A 26787-nucleotide genomic window follows, 5' to 3' on the forward strand; every position below is an offset into this window, starting at 1 on the left:
TGCAGCAGCAGGATCTTCAGGGGGCAGGGGCGGAGAGGGAGGGGTGATGGCGGCTCTTCTAACCCTTACCTCCATCTCCCATCCCACCACTGCTCTTCCAAAAGCAACCCTGCACCTCTGCAGCCAAGACAGACAAGGGAGAAACTCCCCCCAGATTAGGAGCTGCCTACTCTGCTGTCTGAACACGGGCAGCAAAGGGGATGCCGGATCCCTGGCTTAAGGCACAGCAAGGGCTCCAGGGTTCTATTCCTAAATCTGCCACTGACTTGCTCTAGGACACGGAGCTGCAGTCCATAGGGCATCCCTGGTATCTGAGGAGGGCCTGGTTAAGGGGATGAAAAAAGAAGTGTGAAGTTGCTTCCCCTTGGCCTGTCTCTGGTCTTCTGTTGAAGTGGGTTTGTTCAGCCCCTGACAGCCAGGTCCTCTCCAACACCGGTGAATCCCCATTAGCCCGTTCTGACTTCTCAAAGCCAGTGGCTGGGCAGCCCCCACACGGGTGCCCACAAACCGGACATCTCTTGCCACTGTTCCTTTGCTATCTCTCCGCCCTGCCCCACTCATTCTCTTTATTGGATTATAAATATGCTCCAGGCATTTTGCTCTGGAACAAAAATGCTTCCTGCCGTGGGAGTTGGAAGGCAGCAGATAACACAGCCACAGCGGCGCATGGCCAGAATCTACAGTGCGCTTTGGATATACTTCGGCATCACGCTGGCCAAGCAGATTACCCTCGCCTGCTGCCTGAGTCTTGATTAAACTCTAACCTTATGACATTAATCCCATTCATCTGCGTCTTCAATTTGTGCAGCAGGTCAGCAATTCCCAAAAGTGCTATGCTTCCTGTCAGGAGAAAATTACATTGATTTTTTTTCCAGTTAACTCAAAAAGAAATTGACGGGATGACCTGACAGCTGAGGTTGGGAATGGACCAGGGAGACTTTCCCGTTTAGGGCACTGTGTCTGATTCAGCCTAGTTCCAGTTATAACTAACTCGCTGGTAACATTTCCACCCCCTAAATCAGGGGCAGGCACCTATGGCACATCTGCCGAAGGCAGCACGGGAGCTGATTTTCAGTGGCACTCACACTGCCCAGGTCCTGGCCACCAGTCCAGGGGGCTCTGCATTTTAATTTAATTTTAAATGAAGCTTCTTAAACATTTTAAAAACCTTATTTACTTTACATACAACAATAGTTTAGTTGTATATTATAGACTTATAGAAAGAGACCTTCTAAAAACATTAAAATGTATGACTGGCACGTGAAACCTTAAATCAGAGTGAATAAATGAAGACTCGGCACAGCACTTCTAAAAGGTTGTCGACTCCTGCCCTAAATAAAGGGGTGATGGAGGTCACCTCCCTTGCGCTGATGGAATTGTTACCCCCACTCCCTCCCCAAACCTCTGGCTTCCGTTAAGCCCCCCTTGCTAGAGAGGACTTTCCCATACAAATACCAGGTGGGTGGTGGGAATGTCACCGCACCTCCTGCTTTTCCCCCTTATCCAGAAATCTACTGCTGAGAAGCAAATTCTGTGCCACCGAATTGGCCAAGAGTGCACCAAATAGCAGACAGGAAGAGCCTGGCTGGCCGCCACCCTGCACCATGTGCTAATCCGTGACATCTGATCAGCATGAGTGTAGAACACTGCTCAATCAGAATGCGTTGGTGGTAGGGACTTACCTCTCTGAGCACAGGTGTCGGTGGTAATGCAGGGTGCAACGCAGAGGGGAATCAGGCCCAGTGATTGAGATCTGCAAAGCCCGCGAGGGGATTCAGCGACCCCCACTTGCTGGCAAATGGGGGTCATGTGGGGACATCCCGCCATCGGCTTTGAAAAGCTCAACCAATGTTTCTTCTGGGGAACCATCAAAGTTAAGGCTACACTCTCTGTGGTCCGACAGAGACAACCACTCTAGGCTCTTTGCTCCCCAGCTTTCACCCCTCTTGGATGGGGACCTGCGTCTCTCCCTCTGCACTGGGATTTTTCCAGGCTTCACAGCTCCCTGCCTGCACTGTGATATCCCCAGCAAGCCAGACTGCCTAAAAGGCCTGCATCTGCATTTTGCTTTCTCCAAAGGCAATGACCAGGTAATTGCCCAGAGCTCTATGTTACCCCACACCTCTTTCTAAGCAAGTACATTTATTCTTAAGGTAAAAGCATGACAGAGAAAACATATAAAAACAATCAAAGAAACGACATGCATGCTAATAAGCTTACCAGAGATCACGTCCAACTCCAACCTTAAGCTCTGGCAGGTGTCAGTCCTTCCAACCCTTCCCTAAGGATGGATGCCCCTCTTGGACAGAAGGATCTGTCCATTTGCTGCATCAAAAAGAAGGCCCAGCGTCAGTTTAAACTCGGGTTGTTCATCCAAAAGTCCTTTCTTCGTCCATTGGTCTCTGGAGAATCCAGTCTGAACCAATATATGCCGGTCTCTCCAGGTGAGGGTGCCTCCGTAGCAGTGTTAGAACCTGAGTGAAATTGTCTGCATTACCCCACACTGTACTTCCTCCCTCATGGAATTACAGATAAGCCGCAGCCCACAATGATCCACCATCTTAATACAGTGAGATCTCCCAAAGATAGTGTAGGAAATTCCCAGATCTGTCACTGTAGGATTCCCCCACAGTGCCCCTTCACTGCAAAACAGGCCAGCTGACATGATCAGCAATGCAGCTTGAGCCAGATCCTCAGGCAGTGTAAATCAGTGCAGCCTTGCCAACATCAGGGGAGTTGTACTAGCTAACACCTGTCAAAGATTTGGCCCAGGATTTTTTTTTTTTTGGTATAAATGTAGCCAGCAAAGCACAAGCTCCTGGAGGAGTCTGCCTGGGGATACTGCCTTTGCCCTTGGGTGGGGCAAGAGCATTTTAAACTGGATGCCCCAGTTCCTCACCCGCCTTGCTCTGCATTACGCACACCCCTGGCATCCATCCGTGGCATTTCAAAGGCAAAGGGGGGAGATGGCCATTTTGCAGGAGCCCCTGGTTAAAGTGCTGCCAGCGCCTTGCGGGACTGGACATGGCCAGCAGTTGTTCCCATCTGGCAGCCGCTTGCAGGCTTCTGTGAAAGGAGATTGTGGTTTGAGCTCAGCGCCTCGTGGGCAGGAGTTCATCGCACACAAACCAGTGTCACTGGCGCTGCCTCACAAAGAGGGACTCAATGAATCATGGAGGAGGCTGAACACTGCCTAGCGATTGTCGGGCCTAGCGACCGGGCGGGGGGCTCATCAGCTAGGCAGGAGGAGAGAGCTTGCCTCTTGTAACAGTCCAGACTTTCCCTGTTCTATGGGGAAATCAGGGACTTTGCTCCAAATTGACTGTAAACCTCTGCAAGCTATTTTTTCCTAAGGGAAAACACACCCCTTTCCTCCTCTCTCCCTGGGATTGACAGGTAGGACCTGCTTCTAGCAGCTGTGGGAATCCACTTTGGGCATCTGAGCTTGGAGCAGTGGCATTGACTCCCCCAGAATTGATGTTATTCTCCTGGCTTACTCAACCAGGGAAGTGACAGGTTTGGAGAGATCGGGTCAGCGGCGTGACTCCTGATTTATGCCATGTAGGCCCACCACCTGGGTTGGATGGAAATAAGGGACAACACTTTATTTTAAGGGACATTTTAGGGAAACACTATTTCCTTTAGCATATCATGGATTTTTCTCTCATTTTTATACGTTTCCACTGTCCTCTAGTGCACTGTGCAATTGTCGTTAAGCTTCAGCTAATGTTTAAAAATGGTCAAGGGACATCATTTAAAATAAGGAACAGGTGGTCAGCCTAAGATGGATCAATGAAATGAGGGACAGGTGTGTCACCCGAACTCCATGACACTAGAATCAAGCCCTACATCTGCTTGTGAATGCAGCACTGTCCGGAACACAGCTGTCCGCTCCTCTCCCTCTGGCCAGCCTCCTTCGCAGCAGGATGGTGTTGCGAGGGCTGCCGGAGGTTGCTCCGGACCACAGGAGCTTCCTGCTTTGGCATTCAAGAGCCAAGTGTGTGCCGATGGACGAAGAATAATAATTTGGCCTCCCACAAGTAGCTCTCGCAGGAAGGTTTTTCTCAAGCTGTGCGTGCTGGGGTCTCATCTCCCTGCGAGAGGCCGAGAAAAGCCAAGGGAACAGCAAGCAAGCAAAGGGACGCCTTCAGTGTCTCCGTTGTGTCCTGCTGCCAATAGATGGAGATGGTTGGTTTTGGATGCGGCTGCTTTCATTTGGAATGCAGGCTGCACAATAGTTGACATGCAAGAGAAGGGACCTAATTGATATTTGGCCACACAGAGGTTCCTCTGTTAAAGGCTTTGCCCCAGCCAGTGTGTGCTATGGCAACTCCGGACCACAGGCTGCCAAGGGGGTGGCTGGCAAAACTTGGTGGCTTTATGGGGCTGAAAAGCAGGTGTCCTGGCTGGGACAGCAGCCTGGCTCATGAGCTCCCAGCAGCCTCAGCATTAGCGGAAATAAACAACGAACCCGTTTGCGCGAGGATAATGGAGTCTTTTCTCCTCCTGATAAGAAGCATTTGATTTGTACCCACCCAAAGAATGAGCTCCAGAGACAACACTCAGCCTCCATTGGCCAGGACCAGTCTGTGGTTGATGAAAAGACCCCACCCCCCACCCCCGGAATAGAACATCTTGGCAGAATCCTGGTCACCTCCCTCCTTCTTCAAGTTTTGCTTTTAAGGGGCACCGTCAATTTAGTGTAAGCCCCAAATTGTTTAGTTCCTCTTTTTAAAGGGACAAGGACCTGAGCCAAAGTCCCCTGAAATGAATGGAAAGACTTCCAGTGACTTTGGATCAGGCCGTGAAAGTGAATATGAAGAGTGGTTTTTCCTGCTGTGGGCTTTTAGACATTGTTATTATTTAAACCAAATCAAGTTTTTTCTCCCTACGTGGAAACATTTCTCTGTCGGGGTGGGAAACCAGGCAAGCACAAAAGCTTGGTAGTGCAGGAGACCCAGAAAGTGAAACTGACCAGGAATGGGAAGTGAAAGTGATCAGTCTGGTTTCATTGGGCCAAACTCAGTTTGCAAAGATCAAGAGGGAGCCAACTTGCTTTCTCTAATAGTGTTGTTAACGTTCTCCTATGCCCATGGTATCTCGTCTGTGATCAGTGGCTGGTGGCAGAGCTGTAATGTATGAAGTGATAGAATTCCTAATTTTGGTTAACCACATGTCAGTGCTGCCAGAGAGAAAGCTGGAAGGAGGAAGGGCAGTGTGGTTTTAAGTTTTTCAGGCAGTGGCAAAAACAAACAGCTGCCAGGCCCAGCTTTATCATTGTATCACAGTAGCAGCGACAGGCACCAATCAAAATCAGAGCCCCACTGTGCTCGGTGCTGTATGTACACAGAGCGAGCGCCAGGCCCTGCCCTGGAGAATTTACAGACAAAGAGTGGGAGGAGAAACAGAGGCACAGAGCAGCGAAGTGGCTGGCCAGCCATAGGCACCGACTTCCCCACTTTCCCATGGATGCTCAACCCCCCCGCCCTGCCTCCAGCCCCAATCCCATTCCAACCCCGTCCCCAAAGTCACCACCCCAACTCCACCCCCTCCCCAACTTCTTCCCCAAATCCCCGGCCCCACCTTCTCCTCTGCGTGCGACGTGTTCCCACTCCCTCCTGCAGTGTGCTAACGCTGCCAAACAGCTGTTTGGCTGCGACCGGGTGGGAAGTGCTGAGAGGTAGGCGGAGGAGCAGGGATGCAGCGCACTCAGGAGGGGAGGAGGGGGAGTGAGGGGAGCTTGGCTGCTGGTGGGTTTAGAGCACCCACTAATTTTTCCCTGTGAGTGCTCCAGCCCCGGAGCACCCCCAGAGTCGGCGCCTATGTGGCCAGCAGCTCATTGGCACAGCCAGGAACTGGCCCCAGTGTCCTGACTCCCAGTTGTGTGTCCTCCCCTTTAGATCACATGCCAGGCCTAAGTGACTTCTTTTCACTGTGTATTATTTGCATTGCAATAGGCCCCAGAGGCCCCCAACCAGTACTGGGGCCCCACTGTGCTGGACACGGTACAGACAAGGAGAGAGAGACAGTCCCTGCCTTGAAGAGTTCACAGTCTCACTAGACAAGGCAGACAAAGGGTGGGTGGGGAAACGGGCAGAGAGAAATGAATAGCTCTAAAAATCTCGCCCTAAATGACTTACCTAAAGCCGCACAGGGACTCTGGGATGGAGTTTAAGGCCCCGAGTCCCAGCCCAGCCCCAGTCCCTTAGCTATAAGATCATCCAGCTTCTTTATCTCATCCATGGCTGGCCACAGGGGAGAACTGAAAAATCTGGGATTTTAAGGCTTGCTGGTCCCCGTACTCTAGTTCCCAAGATGTTTCTTGGCCCTATGGCCTGAAAAATTACCCAGAAAAGGATGTTTAATGAGGAAAATATTTTAAGTGACTCTAGAGAATGGTGGGAGTTGGGAGTTCAATGAGCGTTCGCTTTCCAGCTGGTCTAATCCAGACCCCTCTCTGTAGTCCTCCTCTGTTTTACGCAGTGGGCCTGTTTCTTCACTCTGTCACTCGTCTTTGAGCCAGTGAACTCCATTAAATTCAACGGCTGAGACAAAGGGGATGTCCATTGGTTTCAGGGGAGTTAGGCCGGGGTGTAATACTGGAGTAATGTGGCGGTGAATCGGTCCAAATGACACCCGTGCAGCTGCAGTGCTGAGATCTCGGGGACTCCTCACTCTCCTTTCAGTTGTACTGGTGGAAATCGGGAATAGCTCTGATGAAGTCATTGAGTGTAAATGCAAACGAGAAGGGAATCGGAGGCTGAGTCTCAGGCCAAACGCCTGAGGTTAGGCAAGTATTGTCCCAACCCAAAGAAGGCTACATTTCCATAGCAACTGAAGTTTGTAGTGTACTTTTGGGTGAAAGGTATGGGAGAAGGGGCAGTGCAGTTTAGTGGATTAGGAGTCAGGGTTACTGGTTCTATTCCTGCCTCTGCCAGGCAAATCACTTTGCTTCTCCATGCCTCAGTTTCCCCACCATCCTTTGTCTATCACAGGGGTAGGCAACCTATGGCACGTGGGCTGAAGGCAGCACGCAAGCTGACTTTCAGTGGCACTCACACTGCCCAAGTCCTTGCCACCAGTCCAGGCGGCTCTGCATTTTAATTTAATTTTAAATGAAGCTTCTTAAACATTTTAAAAATCTTATTTACTTTACATACAACAATAGTTTAGTTATATATTATAGACTTATAGAAAGAGACCTTCTAAAAACATTAAACTGTATCACTGGCACGATTCTACATTAAAACCTATTGGGAAAACAGCAGATGCAATGGTCTCACACATGTGGTGAGAAATGAAGCAATACATTGTCTTTTGGAACAAGAAATAACATTTGTAGACAACCCACTGATTAGAGAGACACGCGTCCAAATAGATAGGGCAGGAGTGAGTCACTGGATTGTTTTCTCATCCACACGCATTGGTTTCCAATGACTTTTTTTTTTTAAGTTGATTTTAAAAGCCCTGAAATCTGTAGCTGAACACGTCTGAAGAGGAGAAAGGTAGATGACACTTTTGCTTGTATTCCTTAGAGCCCCTCTCCCTGTAGGCTATACACGACCACTTATGCCAGCAAAACTTATGTCGCTAAGGGGTGTGGAAAAAAACACCCCCGGCGCGACATACGTTTCGCCAGCATAAGTGGTACGTGCCCAGCGCTGTGTCGGTGGGGAGCTCTCTCCTGTCAGCAGTGAGCAGCATATGAGTGACCTTCCAGCCACTCGCCTGCATTGGTACAGCCATGCTGGGTAAGCTCGCTAGTGTAGACACGGCCTAAGTACCTTTTCCAGGCCTGAAGAAGATCTGTGTGGAGCTCGGAAGCTCGTCTCACCCATTAACAGAAGTTGGTCCATTAAAAGATATTCCCTCCTCCACCCTGTCTCTCTCATCCCCTGGGACCCACACAGCTGCAACAACTCTGCATATGAGCTACTCTGGGCTATTTGCCCGTGTAGACAAGTCCTTAGAGGTTAGTGGTTATTAGTAATTCTAAGAAATCATACAGATTTTGATCTTTTGTAGCACCTTCCACCAAAGCTACCAGAGCACATTACAGACACTGCTGAATTGATGCTGCCAACAGTCCTGCAAGATTGGGGGATGTTACTGCCCCCATTTTGCAGGTGGGAAAACTGAGACATGGAGAAATGAAGACCAGCATTTTCCCCTACTTTTTCAAAACCGATGAGGAGTCCGTGGGGCACCTTAGAGACTCTTAGTGATGTAGAAACTTAGTCTCTCAGGTGCCCCACGGACTCCTCGTTGTTTTTGCTGATACAGACTAACGCAGCTACCCCTCTGAAACCCCACTCTGGCTGCTCCTTGACTCTGAGGGGTCAGTTAGTGCCTGGACCGCAGGGGCCATTTCTGGTTGAGCTGCATCATGGCCGATGTATCAGCTGAGAGAGGCACGTGCGCCGCTGGTGTCTGAAATGCGTCCGGCCGCCTCTCACCCTGCCTCCTTGTGTTCCAGGGGATGGATGTGGTCACACCGTGCTGACGCCTCACAGTGGGACGCTGACCTCCAAGAACTACCCTGGCACGTATCCCAATCACACAGCCTGCGAGTGGAGGATCCAGGCAGCCGAAGGGAGCTCTCTCCTCCTGGCCTTCGGGGACATGGACATCGAATCCTCCAAACGCTGCGCATCCAGCTTCTTGCTGCTCTCATCCCCTTCCGATGGCACCAGCCGCGGTAAGGACTTCCCTGGCACAGCTTTTGCTGCACAGACAGAGGCAACCACAGAACGACATTACAGGGCGTACGGGGGGGATTTTTCCCTGCCTCCCTCGGTGGGCGTAGAGCGCCGCAGGTGAAGTGTAACCATTGCAGTACCAGGGAGGGTGGGGTTTGGGTAGGCCATGCACCCCCCTTGCATGCCCAGAGCACAGCGTTAGCAGGGATCCGTGCAGGGAGCAGGACTGGACGGAGAGGAGTGTGGGGGTGAGCCGGGGATCTTGTGCTGTGTGGACCCCTTGGCTGCATGCAGCATGGCTGGAGGAGAACTGGAAGCCGTTAGGGGTGAGTTAGCCCCCACAGGGGAGAATCACAGTGTTACGCCGGGCTGCCTGGGCTGCAGCCTGCTCTCCAGGTTCTTGATCCATTATTATAGTCTACCAGGATGCTCAGTGCTGGGCAAACAGGGAGGGAGACCCAGTCCCTGTCCCACCAGCTCCCAATGCCACCTGTTCATTTCAAGGGGGTTCTGCCTGAGCAGGTGTTTGGCAAGATGCCAAACTCCAGGGGTCTCAGCGCCCAATGCTCCGCGAGGGTACGGCCAGTCCTGCTCCCAGCGGCCCAGCTCAGAGAACCCTTGTTGCGATCCCCACTGAGCCACCAGCTTTGTCCAAAGGAATCACCTAGGTTCGGGGTGGAGCCCATGGACTGAAAGAGTATCGCCCTTTGGTGCCCCTTCTCCATTGACCCTGGCCAGAACTCTCAGCAGGTGATGGCCTGGGACAGGCACCCAGTGACACACGGAGTATGGACCCACGGGCTGTGGCTTGACTTCTGAAACCCACCGGCCGGTGTCGTTCTGCCAGTTCTGCTGCCTTTTGGTGTTCAGGTGCCCTCAGTGGGACTGCAGCATCTCCAGCTTCCAAACTAAAACACGCAGCCCTGCAGCCTCTGGCCACGATCTAGCAATCAAAGGCCTGAGCTACCAGGTCTCTAGCCTGCAACTGGGAACAGACCCCTCCCCAGCCCAGTGGGGCTCAGATCCGACTGAAGGATTGTAACCAGGGTTACGCAAAATCCTAAATAAGGAGAAGCTCAAAAAAATCTTTTTACAGAGGAGCTATATGGGATGTGGGGGGTCATGACAGAGGGGAAAAGATGCAGGGATGGGAACAGATGTGTCCGCAAATTAATTAACTTTGCTGAGAAATTGCCCAAATATTGCAAGGATTTTCGGGGGGAGAGTTAATGGATGTAAGAGGGATTTGACCTGTCAGGCAGAGTAGCGGCTGCCTGCAGAGAAATCCTTGTGGAGGGAGGGAGAAACAACCTTTGGAAATCTCTGCCAGGGGGATGTCTGTCTTCCCAGAATCTGATCACTCACGCAACAGGCTGCCCAGGCCATAGGAGGGGGAGGCGACCAGCCCCGAGCCAAGAGGAAACGGAGCTAACTGCGGAGTGGCACAGCCTGAAGCAGGAAGGGAATTGCCCGACAAAGAGGCACAAAGTGACAAGCAGCCAGGAAGCTCAGTGCACAGCGAAGAGAGGACCCTATTGTGCTCAGTCAAAGGGACACAGGAGAGGGTCGCTGCAGGGAAATCAAATGTGTCTCTGAATAACCATAGAAATTGGAGATGGAAAATGCCTATTAAATCACCGAGTCCACCCCCCAGGGCCGGGACTGTTCCTACAGTCTATTCTCTAGGGCTCTCTCCCGCCCCCCAGTGTATTTAGCCCTGTCAGGAAGAGTTCAGAGGAAGGACAAATCCCCGGGATGGTATTTTACTCAATATTTGGTAGCCAGTAATTCAGGCTCCCTTCGTGCAACCCCCACAGTGACCTTGACTGTAGCTGTGAAGTTGGATGTGGGGGATCTGGCGCAGAGTTTAGCAGCCCAGCGTTGCAGCTGTGCTGTGCAGGCTGCTGCAGCTCCATTGGTGGGTAGACTCTATGGGGCTGGATAGAAGGAGCCCTGCAGCAGTAGATATTTTGGCCTTGCCCCGCCTCCCCCCAGCCCACGCAACACCGCGGGATGCACCCCACGTACGTGGTCCTCACCTCACATGCCCATCTCCTCCATCGCCTCGTGTGGGGGCCACATACTGCTCCCCTGCCTGGAGAGGGACTGGAGATGTCTGTTCATACTGGCAGCTCCCCACTTTTGCAGGGGTCATTAATGCTGAGCTGCATTTTGTGCGACTCGGACGCTCCTGGCGCTGGAGCTCCTTGCTGGGAAATGCCATGAACACAGCAGCTCCTGCCATGGGATGAAGTTAGCTGGGCAGGGACAGGTTAGTCCCAGGGCCTGCGCATGAAATCCCTCTAAGCCAGGGGCGGGCAAACTTTGTGGCCCGAGGAATGCATTGGGTTTCGTAAATTGTATGGAGGGCCAGTTGGGGAGGGGGTTGTGGCCCGGCCCCTACCTCCTATCTGCCCTCCCTCCTGGGACTCCTGCCCCATCCAACCCCTCCATTCCCTGATAGCCCCTCTGGGACCCCTGCCCACTGCCCCCCACTCCCGTCCCTTTGACCGCCCCCAGATCCCTCACCACCCCATCCAACCTCTCCTCTCATCCTGATGGCCCAACCCCGGACCCCTGCCCCCATCCAACCCACCCTTCCTGACTGCCCCCGGGACCGACTGCCCCCATTCAACCCCATTTCCCCCCCACCCCCTAGGCACACCCCTGCCTCCTGACCAGCACCCCAAATTCTCCTGCCTCTATCCAACCCCCCTGCTCACTTAGAGCCAGGACATGCTGCCGCCGCCACGCAGCACAGAGACCGGGTCAGGCCCCGGCTCTGGAGCTCGCAGCCCAGAGCATGGCTGGCAGCACAGTGAGCTGAGGCTGCAGGAGAGGGGGGACAGCAGGGGAGTGGCCGGGAACGAGCCTCCCGGGCCAGGAGCTTGGGAGCTGGGCAGGATGGGCCCGCGGGCCGTAGTTTGCCCACCTCTGCTCTAAGCCATTAGTATTTCTAAGGTAAAGAACAAGCAGGGGTGGGATAGGGTGGTGGGTGACCCCCTTTCAGCCCTTTCTCCAGCCCAGAGGAGCAAAGCAGGGCACAAACTCCACTTCTCTTCCCTGGCAGGTCACCTCTGCTGCTCCGTTTCTCTTGGCAGACGCAGTTCACTCCGTGTGAACTGCTGAGTAAATGTTTAGGAGCCAGAACCACATGTGGCTGCCAAGGGCCCTGTGGCTGCCAAAAGAGTCCATTCCGCCTGGCTTCTTTCCTACTCCGAAATACCCCTGCCTGCGCTTAAAGCCGCCCCGGGTGTCCCAGGGCTCTGCAGAGCTCCCGGCGTTACCGGGCACGGCCCACATGGGAGTTAAAGCTTTACCTCTCCTGGCTTTGACTCTTTTAAAAACCCTTTGTGTTCGGTCTCCTCCACCCTCACCCCTCCGAGTACTTCTACGCCCTCCATGCCTAGTATCGGAGCACCTTCCAGTCCTGAATGGCTTCTCCTTAGCGCTGCGCCTAGGGCAATGCGATCATCCCCATTGCCCAGAGGGGGCATTGAGAGGTTAAGTAACTAACCCAAGGCCACGCAGGGAATCTGTAGCAGAGTGGGGACTCTGCCCAGGTCTCCCAAGTCCCACACTCGTGACCTGACTGTCAGGGCCAGCCTGCTCTCCTCATTTAAAGGGCAATAGTACCAGGGTGTGAGGATAGGCAGGATGGTTCAGTGCTTAGGGGACTAGACTATGACTTGGAGCCCTTGCTCTTCCATGGGCTTCTTGTGTGACCTGGGCCAAGTGTCTCTGGGCCTCGCCCCATTGCAGAGATGGCAAACCGAGTAATACTGCCCTGCCTCCTAGGGGCGGTAGGAGGGCAAATACATTGAAGACAGTGAGGTTCGCAGCTACTAGGGTAACAGAGCCACATAAGTACCATAAAAAGAATAGGAGTACTTGTGTCACCTGAGAGACGGACTTCAAGCTCAGTGCCCCTTTAGGCACCAAAATAAGAGCCAGATATTCAAGTGCTCCCACTGTGACACTTAAGGGCCAATTTTAAGTGGAGCTCCACACCCGACATGCAGTAAACCTGGCCCGTGATGTACTCAGGGAGCTGGGGATCATCACTTCCCAGCCCCCACATTTGTATAGAGGATGTGGTGATAATGAAAATACAAAAAACACATTTCAAAGAAGTACTCTTCTCATGTTGTGTGTGATTGGCCAGTGGAACTCCCTGCCACTAGATCTCACTGAGGCCAAGAATGGGGAGCAGAAATGTGAAATCCACAGCTGCCTTCGAAAGACAAACAGCGTGTACTGAGTGTAAACCCTGCTGCTTCAGGGCAAAGGCAGTCATCAGTGGCTCGAGGTTGGGGAGTGTTTTCTGCTCTGGGTAGGTTATTTCTTAACTGTCCATTATGAGGTTTTTTCCCACCTGTCCTAAGTGAGTATAAAGCTGACTGGGGCAGGTGCATTCAGATTGCCCAGGGGTAAAAGACAACACACGGTGCAGTGCAAGGGAACAGTCAGTCCCACAAGGCCCTGGTCTCCCTTTCGAGAGCACCAAATTCCAGCATGGGAGGGAAGCACAAGCTTCTCTTTAAGGTTGGTGGGCTAGATTCATGGCCCTGGGCCAGGCTGCTTTGAGCCCCAGCCACTGGGCATTCCTCTGATGAAGGGGAGATTTGCCTGGTGGCATGGATCCAGCTGTAAGCTGCATACCCCACTGCCACCAGCACAGGGCCATGCTAGAAGGAGAGCAGAGCTGGAGCCGGCTGTGCTCCAGCAATCCTCAGCCTTTGCAACGGGCCTTGGGGGCCACTGCAGGCGGCCATGAGTTAAAGCAGCTGCGGGGCCCCCACGATTGGGAGAGCAAGGAGGTGGCAGAAAGTCACACATGCTGTCCCCCAGCTACAAGGGCAGCAGACTGCATGCAGCCAAGGGCGGCTCTGACCATGGAGTCACACACTCACAGCAGCAGGAGGAAGACAGATTTATGTTTTAAACTATTGGCGAGATCTTGCCATTTTCCTGACATTTCACAGGCTGTTTGCAACACCCCTGGGATGGAGCCTCCCTGGGCTCCAGTGTCATCCCCCCTCCTCCCCCCGCCTATATATGGTAACAAATCAGGGAACCATTTGCTGCGTGTGGGTTGTGGCCAGTATATTTTTAATGCGTCTTGCAAGGCCTGATCTACTGGACAAAAGGGATTGGGCCACAGGGCAGCGATCACTCTCCAAGGGCCTCTCTCTCGAGTGGGGTAGGGGGGTGTTTTGGGGGGGTTGCTCCGTTGGACATGGGTTGTTTATCTGTTGATAATATCTTGAAATGGAATTTGGTCTCCTTTGTGATACTTTTAAAAATTCCCTTTCTTTTATGCATGTGCACATTGGTTTGTTATTGTAGGGTTGCTCAGGAACGCTGGGTTACAGTCACTGGTTTCCTCTAAATAGAGCTGGAGAGGCACTAATTTACACCAACAAAGAAGTTGGCCCAGTAGGTCAGCTCGTGACCGGTGCAGCCTTTCCACTGAAGCCATTTTTTGGCTATAAGAGTGTAAATTTCGCTTGGATTTTTTTGCCCATATGGCTCACCCCACACTGGCTCTTGTTCCCAACTGGCACAAACACGATAATCAGATCCTTGCTCCCAGGCTGGGACTTTTGTGCCAAGTTTTAGCCTGGAGCAAAGCTTTCCTGGCTGCGTGTTGTGTTCAGCGGGTTGCAGAGGGTTTCGGATTGTGGAAGATCTGCTGGAGCTGGGGCTCGGAGCGGCAGGATGCACGCTGCTGGGACAGGAGAACAGCTTCTGGCTCCAGTCTCCTTAGCATGGTTGGGTTTTGTTTGCTGTGGGAAATTACACAGCTGGCAAACTCCACACAGCTGAGGCAAGCGGTGTGGAATGAGAGATTTCACGCCACTGTGCTCCGGCCCCGGGGAGCAGCCGGTCTTTGCAAGAGTCGTGACACCAACAGCAGGGCAAGCTAGGATCCAACTTGCGTTGTCCCACAGGCTAGAGAAGATCTAGCTGAGTCAGCCTTCCCCACCGCCAGTGCTGAACCATCCTCCAGCATGGCAAGTCCCAAAGGGAGGTAGCCTCTTCTGCAGATGGAGAGCGACCCGAATCCATCTCTGGCTAGGTCATTAAGGTGGTCTGGTTGGATATTCAGTTTATGTCCATCACTGGCCAGCTTATCCCACCACCAAAGCTCTTGGCGACCACGTGATCACTGTCCACAGAGGGACATTCCTTGGTGAACTCACTTGGCAATTCGTTGGGCTCCCACCTGAACAATCCCAACTCTCCTCAACGCCGAGCTCCTACGCCGGATGATCTCCAAGGAGCATCAGCACATTACCTTTCTGGTAGAAAGTCCAGATGGAGAGAGAATGCCACACTGTGCTGTGGGGGGCAGGTTTGAGAGAATGGGAGGGAGTGATCCATCAGTAGATCTTGCCCACCAGCCGCAGATAACCGCTGCCATGAGGGCCAGGGTTTTCCTTAGAGCTCAGCATCCTGCAGCCCCCATTGGGAACCATCTAGCAGATCTGAAGAGTGTAATCACTCCTGGGAGAGATGGGAGCTGTGGTGTCCTGGGTTCCTTTGGACATCTGGCCCCACGCAATGAAGAACAGACCAGAGAGAGCCCCTCCAATGATCCTGCTTCCGGCTGACCAGCCTGCCAGCCAGAGCACTCCAGACCTTAAAGCTGTGTAACACTGACAGACCCTGGTTATTGGTGGGCGGGATCGAACCTGGGGCCTCCAGAGCTAAATGCATGAGCCTCTACTGCATGAGCCAAAAGCCATGTGGCCCCTAGCTCAGGCTGTAGAGCTGACTTCTTCATCTCTAAGTGGTCTTGGTGCCACGAGAGGGGACAGAACATCACACCCAGGAGGTGTGTGGGTTACAGCTGCAGTAGCCACTGCTGCTGCCATTCCTAAAGCTCCACTGGCCTCCTTTTCTGTTCTCAGCCCAGCCCACACTCTGGTGCTGCAACACAAGGAGGTCCGCACAGGAGGCAGCTAACGCTACATCTCAGGCGAGTTCCCAGACATTGTGTGTGGCTGTAGATTCCAGTAAGAGGGCTGCCACATGACTGTCTCTTCATAAGAATAACAGCCAACCCCATTTCCCCTTGGCCAGAGGAAGGGATGGGGGTGAGGAAGCCGGGGGAGTCAACAACCCTTGTTTGACTCCTCAGCGAAGTTTCTGTGCTGAGGGAGGATTAGCAGTTTGTCTGCCCGGCCACTGCAAGCACCGGAAACAGTTTATTTAGAATTGGTCCACGCTTGCTGCACCGGCCATTCATCCTGGAGCGTGCGGGAGACGTGCATCTCCACCCGCCTCCTGTATGTATACCCACACTCAGACATACACCCCCCTCGCTTGCACACACACATGCACGCGCACACACACACTGCCCCAGAAGGTTCAGAGTTAGGTACAACTAATACAAACGTGGTGCTGCTAGAGAAATACAGAGCAAGGGCCAAAGGCTGCAGCCCCAGGGACAGGAATGGCGTCACCGAGACCTGAATGATTTGGCCCCAAGAGTTGGCGCTTAGATTGCAAAGCAGATAGAGACGGGCAGGGCTCAGAAGGACCCGAGAGTGGCGCCTAGAGCTTTACCTCTAGCACCTGGCCATGCTGCATGAAAGGAAGTTGTACAGCTGACAAGGGCAGGGCCTGATTTTCAAAGGGGCTGAGGCTGAGAAACAGGGATAGAAGCTGGGAGGCCTCACCCGAAGCCTGAGCTGCTGCCACTTGAACTAAGGGATTCACAGGCCCCGACTTGTGAGTGCTCCCGGGGCTGGTAGCCAAGCTCCCCCCTCCTTGCCTCCTTCCCCCCACCTTCCTTCCCAGCGCTTCCCACTCCCCAGCCACCTGACAGCTGTTTGGCGGCGCTTTGGACTTTCTGGGAGGGCACGGGAGGAGGCGGAGAAGAGGCAGGGTAGGGACTTTGGGGAAGGAAGGGGTGGAATGAGGGCACGGTGAGGGCCATGCTGGGGCAGGAAGAGGCAGTGCAGGGCCAGGGCCAGGGCCAGGGGGAAGGTGTCGAGCACCCACTGGGCAGAGGGGAAGTCGGCGCCTATGCAGGGATTAGCTTCTGTCTAGCTACTAGCAGTAGCAGACTCTTCTCCTACATGTGTACCAGCCACTAGAGGGGGACAGCACACGGAGCCAATGAACCCCCATTGGCTTGGGCAGGAGCTGGGGGCACTCAGCACCTGGCAGGATTTGGGCCCTGATTCATGCATTTTGATACTCTCATACATCCCAACCTGCTGGAGCAGGCCCAGAAATCACTGTTGTTATCGCTTACTGTGAACTGTAGAGGGTTAAACTCAATAGTCTGCTCCCTTCCTCTGCAGGCACAGCTGGGAGGGCCCCTCGGGGCTCAGCAGATTGGGAAGTTCTGTGGAAAAGTTGGTTTCAAGTGGGAGAGGGGCCGAGGACAGGACAAGGTCAGTGTTGTGGTTGGAAGAGGGGCTTCCAGTTCCTCCTGCTGCTCTGCTCACTGGCACTGTCCTTGGGAAAACAAGCCTCTTGGAAGTGCTGTTTGAGCAGGATGAGGATGTGGGATTCACTCACTCTGACTCAGATGTCGCTTCTGGCTAGTGATTGGCACCACTTCGGATGAATCACAGCAATATATACATAGCAAGCCAGACCCCCAGCCCAACTCCAACTGCTGCACCGTAGCAGGGCAGGCAGCACATCCAGGAGAAATGGGCAAGGCTAGAAGGTCCCTATAGCTGGCAATCCCCTGCTGCTGGGAGAAACCCAGGGCCATGAGCACCCAATTAAATTAGAGCAGCCTTAAGGCTGCTCTGATTTATGCTCGTAGTCTGAGTCCTTATAGTTTGGCTCCCGGATCTGGGGGCTGCAAAGGTGACCGAAAGCCCCTCTGTCCCCATCCCATCTCTGGTGGTGTGCTCAGTGCAGCTTGGCTAGACTGGATGTTGCAGCCTCGTGTTTTGTGACGTGTTGCCTTGTGAGTGGAGTCTGAGCCACAAATGCCCACAAAGCTTGAAGGACATAGGTAGTGTACAACCTGAGCTGGTTGAAGGATTGGGCCCTCTGATGTTTAGTGATTATAACAGTTGTTCCTGGGGTCTATTTCTAGCTCTTGCACTGACTCATTTGGGGCAAGTCACTGCTCCGCTCTGTGCCTCAGTTTCTCCAGCTGCATAACTGGGAAGATAATATTCACCTGTGTCCTGAGAGGGCTGGGGAAAGTCACTAGTTACTACAGCAACCGGCTCGATAGAGCAGTGGTTCTCAAACTTTTGTACTGGTGACCCCTTTCACATAGCAAGCCTCTGAGCCACTCTTATAAATTAAAAACACTTTTTTTAAATATATTTAACACCATTATAAATGCTGGAGGCAAAGCAGAGTTTGGGGGTGGAAGCTGACAGCTTGTGACACCCCCTGTAATAACCTTGCTACCCCCTGAGGGTCCCAACCCCCAGTTTGAGAACCCTTGCTATAGAGAGAGAAAACCATAAGATAGACAAGTCCCTGATAGATTAATGTTGGCAGAGCCGTTTGTGATCCTGCCAGAAGACGTGCTATAATAGCCATGCTAAATGTTACTGTTCTTGTATGTCACAAACCCCCGTCTAGCTACGGTGCCCTCCTGGCCCCGGCTCGACACACAAAGTGCTTGGTGCTAGCTTTGGGCAGGGTTAAACTTCCTGGATCTGATTTACTGACCCCGCAGTCGTGACCTTGCCGGTTGCTTGTTGCAGCAGAACCGAATGTAACGCAGGAGAGAGCAGAGGCGTTAGCTCACTCTGCTGCATTGACAGCCTGAAGGGAGCAGCCCTGTGTATTGGGGCAGCTTGGAGTTTCTAGCCTGAATCGGCACATACCAAACACGTCAGTAACGCCGTAACATCTGGTACAGCATGTGTCATATGCCGCCATCTGGCTGTAATAGAGGGCTGGCCGAACGATGGAGGAGAGGGGAATCTTTCCTCAGACAGGACCCCCCCTCATCATTCACAGAAAGCACAGCTGAAGGCTCCTCTCTCGCCTTGGGACACAAGGTCTTAATGATGCACAAATTTGGGTTGACTCATCTGTAGCCTGGGAGGGCTTGCGGGCAGGGGAAGGTTACAGGGTTCCTTTCTATCCCACCCATGGGCTTTTAATCAGAATTCCTCCCATGTTTGTGGGGGGCTGAACTTTGATCTCTTCCCCCAGTAAACTTAGCCACTGCCGGGGTCCATGCAGCCCAAAGCAGGAGGGGCCAAATCCATCCCAGGTGCAGATCCATTGAGTCGGATTGACTTGTCTCAGAGTTTTCCTTCTGCAGTACAGGTCTGGTTTCAGAGGTGCTGAGCACCCGCCGCTCCCATTGATTTCAGGTGTGGTTCTTGGTGCTCAGTACTTCTGCCAATTGGGCTTCTGCTCTGGCACCGTCCACCACCAGCGTCTGGCGCTGCGAAATGCTGAGCTCTGTGGACTTCAGGGGGAGGGGCCCAGAGATACTGATCGGACTTACGCTGGATCATTATGTCTCTATGTCAGGCATCCCTAACATTCGCATCCCACCCCCAGGCCACATGTCATGCCCGTCCGCCTAGAGTTGGCTCTTAGATTGCAAAGGAGATAGAGACAGGCAGGGCTCAGAAGGACCCGAGGATGGTTCCCTGCAATGCATTGGCCAATGCGCGGTCCTGAGGTTTAAGTGACTCAAGCAATGGCACTTGCACCTGCTCCCCAATAACAGCCTGTTCCACAATCTACCAGCTCACACCCTTAGGACACTTTGTTTGATGGGCAGCCTAGGTTCTCCTGTTGTCGGGTCCTTTTCCCAGCCTCATCCCTGTAGTATCTAAGCACCTTCCAGTCCTGCAGTAAGCGACAGGACTAACTTCTGTCTCGTGCGTGGTTCGTTCTCTCCCTCATGGATTAGCCATTGGTCCAAAAGGGCCCATCCCCAGGGGCCCCGGCCAATTGGGCGCCCCCATGCCCCAACCCTGCTCCCCGGCAGGAGTGCTGAGGAGGGCGGGGGGGGGGCGTGCCGCACAAAATCATCATCTGTCTCTGGTTCCTGGGGGAGACTCATGTCTGCACTGGAGGCTTTTGGGTGACGTTTATATCGACATGCTGCTGTGCGTGTTAGCAAAGGCAGGGTGCAGAAGCACGTCCAGCACCTGGAGTGGGAGGTTTGTGATGGCCCTTCGTTCCGCTGGGTGTTCATTCCACAGCCTCAGACCACTGCCCCGGAGAGCTCAGTCTCCTGCCCAGAGGAGCTTTCTGGTAGAAAGTCCCTTTGGTCCTTAGAAGCAGAGCTGTCAAACCACAATCCCCATCCTTGAACTTCAGCCTCTTCTAGACATGCTGGGCCCAGGCACCATGAAGACAAGGGCAGAGACCTTCAGCTTTGGTATCAGACAGGGAGCCAGCGCAGAGAGCAAAGGTCGGGTCTGATGTGCAGGCAGGAGCCAGTGTTGCAGAGGAGACACGCTGCAGTGGTCTGTACTAGTTGGTGTTTCCCCAGGGCTGATGGCTGCCAGCCCAACTAACTGCATTGCTGTAGTCTACCCAGGGGGTGACGAAGGCCTGTATAATCAAAGCCAGGTCATCATCCAGCAAGATGGGACGGAGTCTGCTAGCCAACCAGAGAGGCTGGAAAGCATTGCTCAGGAATACTGGTAGGCGAGAACTTAGCATTGGCGAGGAATCCAGCTGCACTTCTGAACTACAGCCTGAACAGACCAACAGTGCGTGTGTCCCTTGCTCACTGGAGTCCCTTTGGCCTGCCCTAAATTCTTATAAACAGCTACCACAAATCCTGTGTAGACTACTGGCATTGTGCTGATACAATGACTCCTCCCACACACTCTACAGGGCACCAGCAGGGACTGAACCTGGAACAGGCATCTACCACTTGAGCTAAAGTGGTAACTATTAGCTGGTAGCAGTAGTAGGCTCTTATCTTCCTGTGTGGACACCAGCCACTAGCAGAGCAAGACGTAACACAGTGAACCAAGGGGTTACAACACGTGGTGCTCTCTCTGTTTGTGTGGAGAACAGAGGTGCAGACACAGATTATTTGCAGCGTGACTGGTTCTGCTAACAGTGCCGGCGAGCTGCGCATTAGCCTCTTGTATCCCTGATCGCTGTGGCTGGGGAGACGGAAGCAATAACTCAACAGGACTTTTTTTCTCAACTCCCCCATCCCCACCCCCCCAGTGATGGTTTCAAAATCCAAACACTGTTGCCATTGAGGCATGTGACACTTGGCAGCTTTCAGCAGGAAAGCGGAGCCTGCGAGAAGAGAGTCAGGTGGGCAGAGGGGTGTTGAAATCCATTTGGAAGGGACGGCTGTGGGGCACGAGAGTAGATGGGAGGTATGTGTTCTAGAATTGGAGCATTGGAGGCTGCTGGAGAAGAAGAGAGGTTGAGAAGCCATTGGTGATTTTAGTGCTCAGAGCATCTGTCTCCTTTGGGGATGGGGTCCCTGAAAAGTGACCCACAAAGGAATCAGCACTGGAGTTGGGTTCACTTTTTTTTTTTGCTTCTCTGCGATGTATAAAGCAGGCCTGGAAGATTTTCAGGGTCTCATTTCCTCCCCGCTGGGACACAGGCTACACACTACGTTGTGTCACCCAACGCTTTTCAGGCCCGACACAGTACTATTGTTATGCCTTCTCCTTGACATCATTACTTGTTTTACTTTGAATAGCAACCAACACTGAAAGAAGACTGTTTGCCAAACCCTCTGTTGTATTAACAAGTTGCAGCCGTGTCCCTTGAAAGGAGCAAGAAACCTGAGTAACTTCTGGGAGTGTTGCTGGAGAGGGCTGGATGCCACAGAGAGATGTCTCTGGGGAACTTGAGCGCACTGCAGATTGCCTGAAGACTGGCAGAGTCTTGAGGAATTTACCGATGAGAAAGGCAGGCTGGCATGGCAGGGAGCTGACACACACTCGAATCTCCAAGAAAGCTCCTCTCTTGCTGAGGCAGAGACAGAACACGGCGGCTCAAAGTTCTGGGTGTCCTGAACAGCATGTTACCCCTGCCCTGCCTCCATTCCCTTTGCTTGATATATTAAATTCCCATCTTAGCTACCCTTTGGGACTCCGTAGTGACCGCAGAACTCATCAAATGACAACATCACAAGAGCCAGGATAGAAGAAGCTGAGCAATTTGGAGGGGAAGGGATATTTAGCCAGATTGTTTAAAACTTTGGGCCAGATCCTCACCTGATGTAAAATTAATAGAACTCTGACTTCAGTGGTGCCATAGTTTGTTCTGGTTAGTGCTTATTTAACTCAAATGCCTAATGAACTCTCCGGAGTAAGGAATTCTTTGTTCAACACTGACACCATTTCATTTACGATGCACATTCTCACTGTAAACATCCCTGAGACATCCAGCACGTCCTCCAGGCTTGACACAAGCACATTTAAAAATAAATCCCTCTCAAGTTGCCTTTAAATGAGCAATTATGAATAGCTTCTTTGAGGTAAGGACGAAGGCTTGTGGACCTCATGGAGAAGAGTGTCGATCTTGGAAGGAGTGGGAAAATAAATGCCGTCCTCATTGTACAGATAGGAAAGCTGAGGCACAAAGAGAGGATGTGACTTGCCCAAGCTCCTACAGTGAATCAGTGTCAGAGCTTGGAATAGAACCTAGAAGTCCTGACTCAACCCATTGCACTGTCCTTGAGCGTATTCTTCCTCTTTTGTCCTTCCTGTTGTCCTCAGAGCTATAAGGGCCAACGCCTGGAATGAGCACCGCGGTATTTGACAGGTGTGATATTCCTTGCTGAAGGACCCTCTGCCCATGTGAGCGCTGCCAGGGTTTGTTGAAGTGCCCAGGCAGCACGTCGCAGAGAATTCCTCCAACCGTTCCTGGAACAGTTCCCGAGTGTCTCTGGCAGTGTTGTAGCAAGTTGCAGGCGCTGGAGCTGGTTTGGTTCCCAAGGTGGGTGAGGGAATATCTTTTATTGGACCAACCTCTGTGGGTGCGAGAGACCAGCTTTCACGCTTACACAGAGCTCTTCTTAAACACAGTGAGAAAGGGAGAGGGGGAAGATTCAGCAGGAAGTGACCAATCAGGCTACAGAGAGAGAGTCAGGTGCTTTAGTTTAAATTTGTCTTGCTTCCCCTGGGCTTCAGCCTTTCATCAGCTGAGGAGATATGTAAATCAAGTTAAAAATTATCTAGCCACAGAAAACTTATTGCCAGTTACACAGGCTGTGAAGAGAACCACCCTTCACATTCCACTGGGACCTCCAACCACTTTCTAAATGGGAACTAAGCCATGTCCACCACTTAGCAATATAAATCTCCCTCTTTTATAGATGGGGAAACTGAGGCACAGAGCAGTAAAGTGACTTATACAAGGTCGCTGTCCACTGTAATGGGTTGAACCAGAACAGACCCTGATCTGAACAGCTTGAACCCACCTCTATGTTTAAGCCTGGATCACCTTTCCTGGCTCTTTATTCAGCATCAAGTAGTTCTGCCTGAGTTCCACTAACCTCCTTTTCAGAGAATAATGTCTCATTTTTGGACCCCTCCCCTGTGTGGGAAGTGTCTGCCAGCTTTATGGTTTCCTTTCATCATCTGCAGATCGTCTCAGATCACCTCAAATTCGCCACGTTCTCCACGGACCTGCCCAGCCTTTCCTCCAGACTTCAGCCCAGATCCTTAGCTAGTGAAAGTGAAGTCACTGGAGCTGGGCCCACTTACACCTGCTGTGGCTCTGACCCTCGCTATTTAAACTGGCTCCGCGGTTAGTCTCCTGAAGCTGTTATTAGCAATACAGGAGAGGCCAGGGATTTAAAATGCAAGGGATGGATCTTTGACCCCTCCTTTGCACCAGTCCAGCAGCATAAAGGAGATTTAAAGTAATGCCTGATCTGTATAGGAATCTGCAGCTGGTACAGAGGTTGCTTTGGTTTCCTGGTGTTGGAGGTGTTACAGGTTGGGCTGGGGTTAGGGAGGGGGCCAGAGTATGATGTGCTTCATGAGCCCTGGCCAGCAAAACACCCACCAGTGAGAGTTAGAGCAGCCATGAGGCTGCTCCAACTTGCCCTGAGTGCGGTTTGGCCTCCAGCAGTCTCAAGGATCAGGGAAGAGGTGGGAAAGTGGCAGAAAGCCACCTGTGCTTTTACCCTCACTCACTGCAAGGAGCCAGGGTGCTCAGGCCAGTCTTGAGACCTGGGCCTAAGATTTTTATCAGAGCGCTGTCACTTTGAAAGGTTTTGTGCATTATCAGCACGTTGGAGGCTCTTGCGGGAAGCAAACCCAGAAGGCAGAACAGGAGAGTCCTGCATGAGCGTGGGCTGGACCTCGACGGAAAGGCAATATTTAAACAAACTGTCCCTATAATGGGCCCGATTCTGCTCTGCTCTTGCACTGCAGTGAATCAAGAACCACTCACCGAGCTAAACAGAGTTACTCTGGTGGAAAGACTGTGTGAGGTCAGAGTCAAGCCCAGGGACTTCCACAGAGTCACTCCTGGTTCACGCTCCTCCCTGGCGGCCGGGAGAGGAGAACAGGGCACTGTGTTGTTGATGTCACTGAACACAGGGCTGGGACAAGTTGGGGGAGTGACATCCTCCATCTGCACCCCAGGGGCAGGGCAGGCTGGGGCAGGAGAAGCCTGCACAAACGCCCTGCCACGGGGCCTCCTCCACCCTGCCCTCGGGAGACCATCCCTAGAGGTCAGAGGGAGTTCATGGACCATGGCACGCTGCTGGTCCTGAGGCTCCATGCATTTCTGGACAGTTCCCAGATATCACGGTGACGGGTGATACAACAGATATGGGCAGATACAATAAAGCAGAATGACCCATCCAGCCCCTGGCCTCTCTACCAAGACTTTGCAAAAAGAGGTGAAGGGAAGAACAGAGCCGGTGGTTTGAGGATGTGGGAACCTGCCCCACTAGGAACCAAAGGGACAGGACAGATTCTTCCCATAGGGTTTTAATCAGAGAGACATCCTGGCAAATTCACTGGGATTAAATGGTTCGAGGCCTGAAGGGTTTATTTGCTGGGTCTGGTTTGTCCAAAGAGGAAGGTGGGAACAGGGAGCCTAAACAGATGCCGCCTTAGTCTTGTCCCCATCCTCCAGGGCCATCAGACAACTTAACAGCCACTGGCTGTGCTTGCATTTGTGAGGTGGACTTTCCTTCCAGTGAAGAAGGGTAGTTTACACAGGGGCAGCCTAGCCAGTGCGTGTGTCCATCCAGTACGTGGAGCGAGCGATTCTGGCTGCCTGATAAGAGCAGAGGGTTAGGATCGCCTGTCTCCCGATTCCCAGACATGACGTAATTAAGAAGAGGCCCTCATTAGAAATTCTTCTGGGAACGCTGTGGGAGTCTTGCCGCTGTGGGAGTCTTGTACTGCCACTGCCTTGCATACCAGAAACCCGAAGGAGTGCAGATATTTTTCCAGCTCTGGGAGCAAGCAGGCCCCAAGCTGCTTGGAGAGAGATCTGGAACCTGCCATTCTCCTGGCCTGGTTAGATGGCCTGGAAGCTGGCCTGAGTCAGCGCACACTTGGAAGGGACTGCTGGTGCAATGGCATTTTCCCCACTGATGCAGAACTCAGTGGCACCAGCCATTGAGCTTAGAGACGGGGAGGCTCCAGCCAGGTCAGAAGCAAAGTGAATTTGGGGTCTTCTGTTTAGTTCAGGACAGAGGTGACAAACTCTTGCTCTGCTGGTCCAGCCCCCTTGCCGTGTTGATCTCCCCCCGATTCAAATTATGCCCAGTTTAAGGTTTAAGTTAAAGAAAAGGGGCCAGATCTTCAGCAGGTGTCAACCAGTCTAGTTTCACTGATGTCAAAGCAGCTACACTGATTTACCCTAGCTCAGGGTCTGGCTCTAAATTTCTAGCCCTTATGGTTGTGAAGGAAAGTGCACTGTGTAAGGCAGTGGTTCTCAATCTGGGGTACATGTACCCCTGGGGGTATGCAGAGCTCTTCCAGGGGGTACATCAACTCATCTAGAGATTTGCCTTGTTTTTTCAACAAGCTACATAAAAAAGCACTAGCGAAGTCAGTGCAAACTAAAATTTCATACAGAACCATTTGTTTCTACTGCTCTATATGCTATACGCTGAAATGTAAGTACAATATTTATATGCCAATTGACTTATTTTATAATTATATGGTAAAAATGAGAAAGTCAGCAATGTGTCAGTAATAGTGTGGCTTTGACACTTCTGTACTTTATGTCCAATTTTGTAAGCAAGTAGTTTAAGTGGAGGTGAAACTTGGGGTACGCAAGATAAATCACTCTCCCGAAAGGGGTACAGTTGTCTGGAAAGGAACCGTCTACACCCCAAAGGAAAGTGTATGTGTAGCAGGAGTTGTTAGACATAGCCACACTGGCTTTAATCTAGCACATAACAATTAGCAGTGTAGATGCAACTGGACAGACCAAGCCTTGGCTAGCACCCAAGTATCCACGCAGAGTCCCTGGTGGGCTTGTCCGAGGTAGCAACGTTCACTAGCCACTCTAATCTTCTCTGCTATTGTTACCTGCACTAGCTGGATTAAAGCTGAAGCAGCCGTGCCTACCAACAGTACAACTATCCCTTGTGTAAACGTACCCTTGGCTTGAAACGAGAGTTCAGTGAGAGGTGTAAACACTCCTTTCCTCTCAGTAGGGCACAAGGTCCCTCAAACAACACAGGCCACAGCCTAGAATTTCCATAGTTTGCATTGTCCTTCTCCGTAGGATGTGTACTCCCATCCTGCCCCAGGCCCCACTCCAGTGTCACATGAGAAATGGGCAGTGTAGGGCCATTGATATCCTCCGTACTGTGCTCCTGCTCTGGGGGGGGGGGGGGATTCTCACCTGACCCCTTGCGGTACCATTTACAGGCCCTAGGCTGCCATGAGCAGCACCATCCTGAACTGCTTAGCACTCCTGTGCACTGTTAAACAGCTGCCATCTTCCACCCCAGAGGTGGCTGCATTTCAGTGGTGGGCAAAGTGAATCCCGGACATAAGGACCACACAAAGCCCTCTGGGATCCTACAGGAGGAAAGGTCCTATCACTAGTGATACTGTTATAGCTGCGCAGTGGCAAGCAGGAGCCTTCACTTCCAGCTGACGTGCGGCTGCAGCAGGGTGCCCCTGAGTAGGGCAGGGAGAAGCAGCAT

The 26787-nt window shown here is 52.4% G+C and overlaps 1 protein-coding gene across 3 annotated transcripts in view; it reads left to right on the forward strand.

The window, feature by feature from the left end:
* LOC116837931 (discoidin, CUB and LCCL domain-containing protein 1-like) overlaps window positions 1-26787 on the forward strand; it is a 63612-nt gene that overhangs the window by 6585 nt on the left and 30240 nt on the right. For all 3 annotated transcript variants that reach the window (XM_032802845.2, XM_032802846.2, XM_032802847.2), the window contains exon 2: window positions 8477-8698. In XM_032802845.2, the coding sequence (XP_032658736.1) occupies window positions 8477-8698 (222 nt within the window). The remainder of the gene's footprint in view (window positions 1-8476; window positions 8699-26787) is intronic.

Source organism: Chelonoidis abingdonii, chromosome 25 (genome assembly GCF_003597395.2).
Source record: "Chelonoidis abingdonii isolate Lonesome George chromosome 25, CheloAbing_2.0, whole genome shotgun sequence".
In the NCBI taxonomy this organism is placed as follows: domain Eukaryota; kingdom Metazoa; phylum Chordata; order Testudines; family Testudinidae; genus Chelonoidis; species Chelonoidis abingdonii.